The sequence below is a fragment of the Rousettus aegyptiacus genome, unplaced genomic scaffold, assembly GCF_014176215.1.
Source record: "Rousettus aegyptiacus isolate mRouAeg1 unplaced genomic scaffold, mRouAeg1.p scaffold_m13_p_17, whole genome shotgun sequence".
NCBI lineage: Eukaryota > Metazoa > Chordata > Mammalia > Chiroptera > Pteropodidae > Rousettus > Rousettus aegyptiacus.
Genome location: NW_023416292.1, coordinates 29,828,721 through 29,841,462, shown reverse-complemented (window position 1 = coordinate 29,841,462; position 12,742 = coordinate 29,828,721). Strand labels below are relative to the sequence as shown.

The 12,742-nt window shown below is 42.4% G+C and overlaps 1 protein-coding gene across 1 annotated transcript in view; it reads right to left on the bottom strand.

The window, feature by feature from the left end:
* The window catches only part of SPAG17 (sperm associated antigen 17), a 128,992-nt gene that overhangs the window by 101,853 nt on the left and 14,397 nt on the right, over positions 1 to 12,742 (bottom strand). The window contains exons 2-3 of the mRNA XM_036235029.1: positions 9,458 to 9,598; positions 8,739 to 8,822 (exon numbers count right to left, since the gene is read on the bottom strand). Of these exons, the coding sequence (XP_036090922.1) occupies positions 8,739 to 8,822; positions 9,458 to 9,598 (225 nt within the window). The remainder of the gene's footprint in view (positions 1 to 8,738; positions 8,823 to 9,457; positions 9,599 to 12,742) is intronic.

The window sequence follows — 12,742 nt, the reverse complement described above, 5'->3', positions numbered from 1 at the left end:
CCCCACTCTTTTTATTTGGCTTATTTTGTTTTTCAGTTTATCTCCAAACACTTTCTCTAAAGTATTTCCCCCTGTAATTCTTTCTGATTTAAAACAATTATCCCAATTCATAACTTTATATATATTTGCATATTTAGTGTTTGCTTAATTCCTGTCTTCCTCATTCAAATGTAAACTCTCTGAAGGTAGGGAATCTGTTTTATTCACCAAGATAAACTCAACCATAGGTCCGACCCATAATGGACACTCAAATATTTGTGGAATGCATGAAAATGAAGCATTTCTGAAACCATAGTGATTAAGTATATATAACTTGATGATTTAGGCAAAGCTGTGTGTCACCTATACTACAAACCTAATATTTTTCTCTAAACTAAATGTAAACCAAGTTTAAAAAATAATTTAGCATTATCCTAAGCCACAAAGTTGGGGGGACTATAATTTAGTATTCCACTTTTATTTTTAATACACATTGAAATAAAAATATATTTGATGAAATAATATTTTTCAAATCCATAAACCATCTAAAATCATCTTGTGGGAAATGAATGAACAAAACTGACTTTAATGAACGAGGCCTGCCCTCTGAGGCGTGGATGACGCTTGGGCTGTTACCAGGAGAAATGACATCAATTTCTGCGCTGGCCGCTGGCTGGCTGCGGACAAATCCTTTGAGGTCACTAGGTCACCGTTTTCTCATTTACACTCCAGAGACGTCACCAGCGATTCTGCCCAGCTCACGCGAGGGTGTGAAGATGTAATGAGAAAGGGGTTGTGGAATCCCTCTCCCCGCCCCACGTGAGATTTTATTATTACGATTCTTTGTTTCAGAAATGGTTACTACTCCCGTTTATTCCTCTGGGTGTTCAGTCATATTGACCCATTATGACATAACAAAGAAGACTGCATTAGTCTCTACCCTGGCCATGAAGCTGGGTATAATGGAGTAGCCCAAAGAGCCTGGACCACTGACATGCCTTTTTTTCCTTCCCTTACTCATTCATATTCCACTTAGTGAAAAACCTGCTCATAACGTGCAGAACCAAGGTCATGGCAGCATCATCACAAAGTCAAGTGATGGAAGCAACCCGAGTATCTATCAGTGGCTGATGGAGCAATAAAATGTGGTCTTACATGCAGTGGAATGTTACTGTACGTGGTACACACATACAATGAATATTAATTCAGCCTCGAAAAGGAAGGAAATTCTGATCTATGCTACGACATAGATGAACTTTGAAGATATTATGTTAAGTGAAATAAGCCGGTCACAAAAAGACAAGTACTGTATGATTCCACTTATATGAGGTATCATAAAAACGGAAAGTAGAATGATGGCTATCAGGGGCTAAGGGGAAGGGGAATGGGAAGTTGTTTTTCCAAATACGGAGTTTCAATTTTGTAAGATGAAAGAGTCACAGAGTTTGATGTATAACGATGTAAAGGTATCTAAGACTACTAACTGTATACTTAGAAATAGTTAAGATGGTAAATTTTACGTTATGTTTTTTCCAAAATGAAAAATTAACAATTAAGAAACCCTGTTCACAGATGTTTCTAGTTCTACCATGCTTCCATTCACCATGACTGGGAATAGAAACTTTAACAATAATATTATCATTATTGTAATATTAACTATTTTATTAATAATGGTCATTAATAAGAGGTAAATGTAATTGGGCACTGACTCTATGCCAGGTCTTATACTAAGTATTTTATATTTACTACCTCGTTTAATCATCGGTATAGCTTTATGAGGTGGATACTATCATCAACACTGACTTTTCGAAGAGCAAACTGGGGTACAGCAGTTATGTAAGGTGTCCGAGATTACACAGCTAGGAAAAAAAAGCAGGAGAAGGGTAAGAGTCCAGGGGGTCTGGCTTGGAGCAGTGCATCTAAGCACCAGGTGTACATCTCCCCAGCCAGCGGAAGGCATTCTGGAGATGAACTCAGCACTGGCTGATTAGCTCAGGATTTCAGAGAGGTCTCTTCCCACACCTTCTGATCAGGATGCATTAACTCCTCTCTCATCTCTCATCTTTCCCTCCTCCTTCCCCCAAAGAAAAGACTCAGTCACCTTAATCAAGAGGTTGATGATTAATGTAATTCTTATATCTAAACTGTAAGAATTAAAATTTCCTATTGACTCAAACATTTGGGCAGAAGCCACTCATCAGCTTGGCTCAAAAATAAGACTAAAATCATTTAGTGCCTTCATCATCTGCAGGTAAACCTTCATTGTTTTTGCTTGAGTAGCAGGAAAATATATCACAGAACTGCTAAGAGGTTTAAAGCTGAATTCTAATTACTAACAACAGCTCGTGTTTAAGAAACGTTAAACCACAACGCACCCAGGACACGAGACTTGGAATACACTAGGTGTTCAACAAATGGTAACTATTATTGCTACTATATGCAAAAGCAGATGATTCACGGTCTTAGATCCAGGAATAGGATTGCTATAGTCTCCCCGATCCCTTCCCTGACATCCTGCCCATCATGGTGGAGGTAAAGAGTCGAGCCTTAGAGGGATTCCAGGACCCACCCCCGCCAAGACCGTGCTGGCTGCTCTTCATTATAGCTGACGCTGGTTTCTTTCTCACGGCTGCTCCCCGCGGACGTCTGTGTCCTAGGATGCTCGACTAACTCCCTGTTTGCTAGCGCTAAGCCACTGCCCTAGCCAGCACCACAGTCCTCGTGTGACGCACAGTTTCCTGAATCCACAACCTTGGATACCACCCCTCCCCAGTGACGATCTCTTGCCTCCCAGACCCTGGACTACTTGCCACAGGGGCCTGGACATCTATCTGTGCCCCAGGGGGAAGAGACCTAGAAGCAGCATTTGGATGTTTTTGACCACCTCTGCTTGAGTTGTGCTTTTCTATGAAAAGAGAACTCCAGGTTTTGGATCTGAGAGGCAAACATACTCGTGCCCCGAGAGCCCATTCCTAAAGCAACAGAGCCCTGACCTTCTGCTCAGTGACTAGCTTGGACTTGACTTTCTCTGCCGGGCTGCTCTGTCCTCCTCCAGAACTGTGGAGGCTCAGGGTGTTAACACATCTGACTGCTCTTTATCCCATCTCAGTGAAATGCATTCAGTTGCAACTCTTCAAAACCCTTTACTCTGTAACTGTTTCTACCACTCCGATTTCTCCTGATCTTCCCTTCTTTGAGTGAGAAATGCCTCCAAAGCCCAGATTTTGGCACAGTGACTCCTAGATTGTTTTTATAGTCCCAATGTGGTGCTTCTTTGTTATAGCTCAAGAGTCCTAAATTTGTTCCAAGTTGTTATTTTACATTTCTAAATATCAGGTTGTATTAATTGGCTCCAGCTTTACAAATGTTCCATCAGAGGTTATTCTCTGCTATTTCGATGGTGGTTTCTAATCCCGGAGCACCGAGGCCCTAATGTGGGCTGTGTTCCTCAGGCATCCCTGAAGGACTGACGTGGAACAAAAGACACACAGGCCCCGGGCCTTGCTGTATTCTTTGAAGACTGTACTGGCCATAATAGCTTCAAAGAATTTCAACAAGTTCCTAAGACATGACCTTCCCTTTCCGAAAACCGCGTTGGCCAGGCTTGCCTTAATCAAGCTGTGCTTTTCTAAGCATCCTTTTACTTGATCTCCTGCAGCAGTTTTTAATACTTTCCCCACAAGTGAAGTTAAACTAACTGGCCTGTAATTTCCTGGTGTGTCCCTAAGCTCTATGAAATAACGGCATTAGGTTGGCTATCTTCCAATTCTTACTGGATTTTTTTTTTTGTTTCGTTTTAAAACACAGGATTGAAAAGGCGAGAGAACGCTTCCTGTCTCCCTTTTCCTTCGTTTCTTCCATGACATACTGCTCTTTCTGTTCCCAGTAGATCTGCCATTTTAATAACTTCAAATCCTTCAAATGTTTTCATATATTATTTGTTCCTATCTCTGAAGCATGAGTTTCCCATTTTTCATTTTGACAAGGGCCACCCTCAAAAATAAGGACTTACAATTCAATTGACTAGACTGTTAATGTGATGCACTGTTTAAGAAATAAGTTTTATATTAGGAATCTGGAAAAGAGTGGCAACCAGATTATAATTGATTCTGTGTTCCTGTGAGTTATTATGAATACATTTGGGGGAAAGAGCTGACAAATATGTCTACACACCCATGAATAGGGAGCAAAAAAATGAAACTATTACATCTGGGGATACTAATCCAATACACTAACAAAGTGTCTTAAAAATGTGGTGAAACTGATTAAATTTAATGATGTAAAATTTGCATCCTAATTTTTTAAACTGCATTTGGTTCATTATTCTCAAATCTAATATCAGAAAAAAATCTTTCTACATTTAATGTTCTCCCATAATGATCTCCCAATAGAAAGGCCCATAGAAATATTTTAATTAAAATATATCAGTTAAAAAAATTAGGCCTTATTGTTTTACTGATAGGAGTAAAGAGAGAAATTAATATTTGCATTTATAAAATTGCACTATATCACATAATCTTTAGAGCTATTCGAGTCCTTTATTGTATAGAATTGACTATTTTTTTTTTTTTAAATAAGCAAGCCACCAACCGGAAGATAAAAAACATCATTTTTAGAGGCCACTTTTGTTTCAGCAGGCTCTTGGGGTTTTGTTGTTGTGCTTGTTGTGGCAGTGGTGACCTAATTTGCCTTTTCTAAGTGAGTCACAGACAGGCAGGTAAACCGTGGCCCAGATGTGGACAGAGGCTTTCCAGGTAGGGGCACAGCGATCACCGCCATGAAGAGAACGTGAAGTGGAATCTAAGACCTTAAGAAAGTTGACTTTGGTTTCACGTACGCTGGATAAACAAATCCCTGCCCAGTCGGTTGTTCCTTTCCTTCTGATTTGTCAGAGCCACAGTGTCGAAGCCCCAAATCTGTGCATCTCTCGCATGTTGCCCGTTCACGGAGTGTGCGTGGAGCACGCACAGATGCCTCTCTCAGAGCACGGTCTGCTTCGCTCCGAACGATCGATCGCTGATATTTTCCGTTTTAATTTTGGGTGGAACTGAGTATGCCTGCAAGTGAACGGGTCAGGGTCTCGCTGTGGGCCACCAACCACATGCACACAGACAAATGTTTGCACGTGCTTCCCAAAGAAATCTAAGTTCCAGGCATGACTCTTAAAGCATGAATTTTTTTTAGCATTTGATATGCTTTTTTTTTTTCATAAATTTTCATCTTTAGGATTTTAATTTTATAATTAAAATAGGTACTGGATTTATCTTTCCTAGTCAGTATATATTGCACCATGGAACTGCGAATTTACTATGTGTTCTTTCAGCCTTCTCTCACTCCTACGTCTCTGCCTGAGCTGTTCCCCCGAGTGCCCTCTCCCACATTTGAATGCCAAGACTGACCCACCCAAGGGTGACAGCTCTGAGCCCAGTGAAAGAGTAATGGGTTTGGGGTGAAGCGGAGAAACTTGAGGCTCTCTGGTTAAACCCAAGTTCTCCAATTTCCTAATCAGTAGACTTTCCACCTTCTCTTTGCCTCCCTCTCTCTGCACATAAAATGAGGATATTTGTGTTTCCTTTTAGAATTGTGACATAGGCTAATTGGGACGATATATTTAAAAGATCAGAATTATCAGGACCCCCTCCCTTGCCCTCCCAATACCACCATCTCCACAAGGCGTCTCTAGATTTCCAACGTCCCCTACCCACCCAGCTCATGGTAATCTCACCCTCGCGGGAACACCCACTGCACTTCATCTGTCCCTCAAGGATTTCACTATCTTCTGCATCGACTTATTCACTCCTTTAACAAACGTTTATTGAATACCTACTATGTATCAGACTTACATATTTTTTCTTTTTTTCTTAACTAGTCCTCGAGGTTGGAGTCTTTGTAATATTCGTATCCCCCGCTCCACTCTGCAGATAGTGTTTGACATTAGCGCTTGAACAAGAATATACTAGTTCCGTGTTTGGTAAAACACCACTATTTTGCAACACTGGTCACTATTTTGTAACACTGGATACAGGCAATATCTGTATCCATTTTCACATGTGTCCATATCCTCAAAAAAGGATTACATGCTGGAAGTTGTGCTTATATGGAATTCCAGTGCATAAGACCATCATCATCTTACTCCTCATTATTAAATAGGTGTAATAATAATAATAATAATAATAATAATAATAATAAAGTAATAGCTAACATCCCTGAGACTACACATGAAGATGAGTATTCTATTCCCATTGCCACATGAGGCCTTGGGGTAATTCCTGCAAGAACGAAACAAGGTTTTTCAGAAAGAGGTGAATGAACAAATGGGCCGTAGCCGTGTCTCTGCAGAATTACATTAGCACGATCTAAGCAGGTTTCCAAAAAACTGTGGTTTATAAATAAAGACTCTCTCATATATACAATATCATGGCTAGATGAAATTCTAAAGTTTCAGGGGAAATTACACAATTTCGTAATGAGGCTGTGTGTACACAACACCAAGCCATCCAAATGAAAGCTTGAGCAAATCATTCAGGAATGCGGTCCTTGCCAGCCCAGACATTTCAAGTCGTTACTGGAAACATGTAATGTGGTTCTGACACTACTTTACTTCTGTAGCGGAGTCTCGCTTTCATTTGGCGCTCCCGAAGAACCGCAGGCTAGGAACTAGTCAGAACTGCGTTTAAAGTAAGAACAACTAGGCTCTTACAGGGTACTCTCGTTTAGGGCTAATGCACTTCCACTTACTCCTAAAATAGAAGTAAGTGGAAGTGCATCACTTTTACATCTATTTTGAGTTCTCCCTCCAAAATGGAGGGCTAAAAGGAAACAGAACGCTGCGAATTTCCCATGTAACACGAGCAATTCTGTCAGATTGCCTTTCTTCCCCGCTGCAGAGTTTCCTTAGAGAAAGAAAACACAAGACTTCCTCAACAGGCTCCTGAGGCGTTCGCCTGCGCCAGGAGACCGAGCTGGTACGCGGTACCACACAAGACCTGAAGGAGAAATGGAGTCGCGAGTGGACTGTCCACGAGCTCTCAACGTCCAGAGATCCCAAAGGATTTCGGCGACCCGGCCTCCTTCATGGTCAGCACGCGCCACCTCCCTGGGGCTCTCGGTAGGCACTGCCCGCAGTATTTCGATTCACTTGGGAGGAGGTGCCAGGGGAGACAGAGTTCCCAACCAGGTCCTTAGGATGGAGGGACTGAGAACGGACATGTGCCCCTTTTCTCCAGATGTGCATCTGTCCTTGGCTGGTCTGACCAGGAGCCTGAATTTGTTTTTCGTTCTTTATCCATTTCTGCTACAGTGATTGATATTAATGCACGCCCAGTGTTCCGAGGTCTAATCTCTGCGGTTCTCCTCCCGCCTTCCCTTTTCTTCTGGACTCATTTGGAAAAGGGCACGTGAGCAGGTATGGGAGGCTTGTGCTTCACTGGAAGAAGGCGGTAGAGCCGGATGTGCAGTGGATCCCCCACCCCCGCCACCCCCAGTGAAGGATATGCCTCCCAGAGTCACACGCGACACACATCAGAGAGAAACGGCTTTCTAACCGAACTCTGCATCTGTACACTGTGCTATCCCACACCCAAGTCAAAACGCCTGTCCAGATTAGACTTCCAAACTGGCCAGGTATCACTTCCGATTTTTACTGAGCATCTTTCAAAGAAAAGTCCTTTGTGGGGCTAGCGGATCCCAGGCCTGAGACCTGGACATGGGTTTCTGTGGTAATTCAGAAGAAAATTCCTAATAATTTAAATCCAGGTATCATATAGTGTTTCGACTGGAGCATATACATTCAGAACATTATAACGAAAGATAGTAAGTATGTTATTTAATAGCATGGAATAATTTTTTCATGTAGTGAGAATAGTGTAGCAAGAGTTAACGCTGTAAAGTCCACAGCACTGTCAATCATAAATAAACCCAATGGAACTTGTTCAGATAGTACTCAGGCGATACTAAAGGAGCTGCTATGAAATCATCCAAGACCCGAGGTGCGTAAAAATTTTACTAGTCATCAATGATATAAAGTGCAAATAAGTTCATCTTATAAAGATCCCAAAATTCTTATGCTTTTAGTCTGCAAGCTGTAAAACAGTGCCTGACAAATTTTAAGTGATATTTTCATTAATTATGGGATTGTATAGTTTCTTGCAAGCTATAAGTTAGATATTAACAAGGTGGGGTAGAGGAAACCCACTTGTACTGAACAGTTCTCATGTTTTGTGCAAACCCACGCATCAGCCAAGCCGGATTTCTGTGCTGAGCAGCTGCTAGAACTGGAATGGACCGTTAACCTGAAGATTATTGTCATTTTCACATCGATTAAAGTAGGATGTAAAGTGTGCACAAAGTTCACAAACTGATGGAAAATTATTCCAGCTGTGGCTCTGTCTTGTGCAGGAAACACTTTTGGGGGGGCATTTGTACATTACTGCTTTGGCGAAACCGACACTTTTAATACACTCATAATACAAGTCCCATTACTATCACATACGCATAATCACCACGAAAAAGTCTGACCTACACCCTCGTATATAAAACTTTCTGACTTATGTTCTTCAACTGGATGCAGTGATGGTGTAGACAACCTGGGGCTGTAGTGGAAAGGTGGGCAGATTTTCAGGAACAAACAGCTCCCAAGAAGCAGGAATTTGCTTTCAAAGAATGAGTTAATTTTTTTTTTAACGTGACTATGAGATTATGACTTCAATTCTCATTTTCTAAAACTTACAGAAATCTCTTCAATAAGCACGTTCACCTACCTCATAGTACAAGGGGGCATTACCGACTTGAGGTTTCTTTGCCTTTTTGGATGTAGTTCCAAAGACTGCATTTGCTTCGTTGATCTGTAAGAAAAGTAAATTCAGCTATGATGAAAAGGGAAGGTGTTCATGAAGAATACTTAGAGACATATAACTTGCAAACACCTAGGGGCTGGAAAACCGAGTGAGGCAGAGCTGCTCATCCACAGGCACTAAGTAACTCGAGGGCACACGCCATTGGCCGGCCTTGTCTATGCTGTCGGGGCCACCCCCCGCCCCCGCCGACCCCCCGACTCCCCCCCCCTCCGACCACTAGGAGTCCCTGTAGATTTCATTTTCTAGGGTAGTAATGGATTTCCCTGGAACACAAAATAGTCTCAACTTTCATTAAATAATTCATTTAATAAAATCTTTAAATAATAATTAAATAATCATCATATAATTAATTTAATAATTCCTCATACAACCTAGCCTGGAGCCTGGTATGACCTCAGGAATTTTTGTTGAAGAACTGAATGGTGAATGGGCAACAGTCACTGACAAAAAAGATAATTCTTCCAGATTAAACGATCTGAACCTATTCTAGCTAAGTGTTTGTTGAAAATAATCTACTGAAATTTACCAGACAGCCCTAGAATGTGATAGTTTTATTATTTCATTCCATTAGTTTAAGGGAAAACAAGTCTTCAAGGGGCTCAGGTGTGGGGAGGGACAGGTACCTGCTGGAGAATGTCCTGCCATGAGACCACACTGAAGAGTTTCCGCTGAGGGGCCTGGACAGCGAGAGTGAGGGCTTGAATGAGAACAGCGTCCTCAATCTGGTTTCCAACTACGAAGGCGACATAGCCCTTCCAGTCGTTCTGTTACAAAAGCAGAAGGGATCAGACTCCAAATACTCCTGGCTACTTAACCGTGTGTCAAAAACTTCCACTAAAAAAAGGGCAAATTTTCCTGTAAACCTTACTTTAAAGACAGAGCTGACCTTGCAGTGCGTGTGGGTTCCTGATTCAAGTAGACGCCAGGTGGCAGTATTGTGCCAAATTTCTTGCAACTTGACCAAAGAGCAATTTTCTTGAGAAATCAAGGCCTTTTATTTTAAGGAAGACAATTTTTAAAATGACACACTTTCACTAGAATGCTGTCCACGAATAATTTGGTGTTAGAAAGCAGCAGTTCATTCAAATGTTACAAAAATATACATTAGGATATAATCTCAAAAGCAGAAAGCCTTTTTTTGTTCCTAAAATAGTGCTAGGAACATGGTAGGAGCTCAATAAATATTTGTTAAATACTGGGTTTTACTGAATTAGTTGCCAAATGGGCTTTTATATGAGGTAAAAAAAAAATTATCCCTGAAGTGTTTTTCAGTAACACAGAGAACTACAACACATCTTTTCCTCCTAATGTAACAAGAAGGTACACATGCTCCTCGAACAGGCACTACCTTAAGGTTCCTGTCAGTCACACTTTCCAACACCAAAGGTTTCAATGGCCACTTCTACCTTGCTACCCCACTCCCTACTGCAAGTATCCCTGCCAGTATTTGAAAACTAATGGTGACAAGAAAGGGCTGCCTCTCGGCTCTTTTGGAGACAATTCAGAAAAAGGGCATTGTAGGCCGGCATCCACCCGTTAGTATCTGCTGTCGAAGGCAGGTGCTGAATATTTCAGACCAGGAAAAAAAAAAGGGGGGGGGGGAGAAGAGAAAGGAACTAACAATTATTGAAAATACCATGTGCCAGGCATATGTTATCTCATTAAATCCCTAAGTAATCTCTTTAAATAGGTGCATTAATACTTTATAGATGGAAAAACAGCGGTCCTACGAAGTTAAAAATCTTGTTAACGGTCATTTTGGCAAAAACCGCATGGAGACCACATACGGGCTTGCGATTTTTTGATCATTTCAGAACAATTTTGAGAGCAAGCCTTTGGGGTCAGAATGCCTTTCTATAATCCTTAAATTGCATCTAATGGCTACTTCTGCCACAGTAAACGTAATAGATGAAGATTTATATCACGTGTCAAAGTGTATAAAACCTTCAAAAATAGATTACGTATTAAATCCTTAAAACACCACAAGATTACTTTTTTATAGATGATAGTTTTATAGAGACTCAAAGAGGTTAAGGAAATTTCCCAAGGTCCCCTCTCTCGAGGCCCAGTGCTTGTCACTTTGCTGTAGAACACACCTTAACCAAGATCTGTCCCCCCGACTCACGGCACTGCACCGAAATTTCTGGGACTCCTGCTGTCACCCTGAGGCAGCTCACCTGGGCTAGGGCAGGTCGAGACCTGCTGAGGGTCAGAGCTCTCTAGAGGTCTGCTGGGCAGCCAGGCCACATCTCTCCTTGGAGGGGCCTGGACACCCACTACGGCTCGGTTTCCCACCTGCCCCCCAAACTCCTGCTCCAGAAATCGGATCCGTTTGGCAAAACAGGGCCGCTGAAGACTTTGTCGGCATCATGGCTTAGTGTCTAAGCGCACGGCCAGCACCCAAGTAAGCAGGAAAGGGACTGGTCAGACAGTAGTGATGCGAGGCAGGGCGGCCTGCAGAGGCTGCCCGCGCGGGCTGCTGCACTAGGGGGCAGCGAGAGGCCAGGAAATGCTTCCCGTGGCTGATTAAGAAGACTCGCTCCACAATTCTCTGCGACTCTCATTCCTGAGTTTTTCTCTTAGTATTCCAAGATAAATGTAGATTCCGAATCTCTCCTAACTGGCAGCAGTTTTAGAAATAGGAAGATTTGGGGGGGAAAAATCGAGGACAAATTAGATCTGGCAAAATACTACTAGAGACACCCCTCCACTCGTACCCCACGCAACGCGCAGTCAAAGTCCTCGAATTTGAGTTCACCAGGGAGCAAGAGAAATTTCGTACAGAGAAGACAAAGGTTGGCCATGGGGATAATTGAAAGCACAGTGTGTGCGCCCCGATTCACCACACTCGTGAGTTGTGCAGTGGGTGAATTTGTGTAAGTCAGTGTAATTAGTAGCCCAAGCCTAGAGAAAGAATACATCAATCATTTCAGAAAAATTACACTGGACGTATCCATCGGTGACGGAAGAGGGCGTAAGTCTGGCACACCTCAAATGCCTCAGGGAGTAGGGTCCATTCTCCACTGCCAGGAGGCACCTACTATACACCGTTATTGCTGAGTCTTGCCCTCAAGTAGTTATTGATCGAGTCATTCAAAGGATGGAATGAAGTCGCGTATGGACACAATCCATTACCTTTTATTTACTTTACCAGTCTCACCTAATTTGAAGCCTGGCAGGAGGGCGTCTCAACCCAAACACTTACAACACTAGATTCCTAAAGCAAGAAAGTGTTCGTGTAAATGCAGAGAACCTGGCTATCTCACATAAGCCTACTGTCCCAGAGAAATGGGGTCAATTTGTAACTATTTTTCTTTCATATATCCGCAAATTCCCCAAGTTTTATTTAGGCATTCCTGTATTCTAATATAATTACAAAAACCCTTTTTAAAAACGAGTAAAAGGTAGCTTTCGGGCGACGGCATTGAGACTGCTTCCTTCTTTTAGCACAAGCGATCGGCTGGAGCGGGGAGGCGGCTGCTACAGGACAAGCGCGGTCTCTTCTGTTGCCTCTGCCAGACAGGCCCGAGGTGAGACTCCCACAGTCCTTCACTCAGCACTGACCAGAGCCTGACGAGCCCTAGGAGCCAACAGTGGTCGGCATCTCTATCTGGAGAAAACGTAAAAAAGCCCCAAGTAAACACTTTTTCAGTGCAACACTGAAAAAGCCATGTTTTGCTAAGTTATTTTACGCCGCGCAGATATGCAAACCTGAACTGTATGTCAATACTCCGCTGAAAGGATAGCCTTTTTGTTAAGTAGATTTACTGCCAAACGAACAGGGGTTTGTGAATGTCTTTCCCACACAGGGTTTCTGCTTCGAAAGGAGCCTTGGATCTCCATCAGCAAGGAGTGTTAGTGTGGGCTGTGGGCCAGCAGAAGAAATATTTTTATTACATAGAACTGGC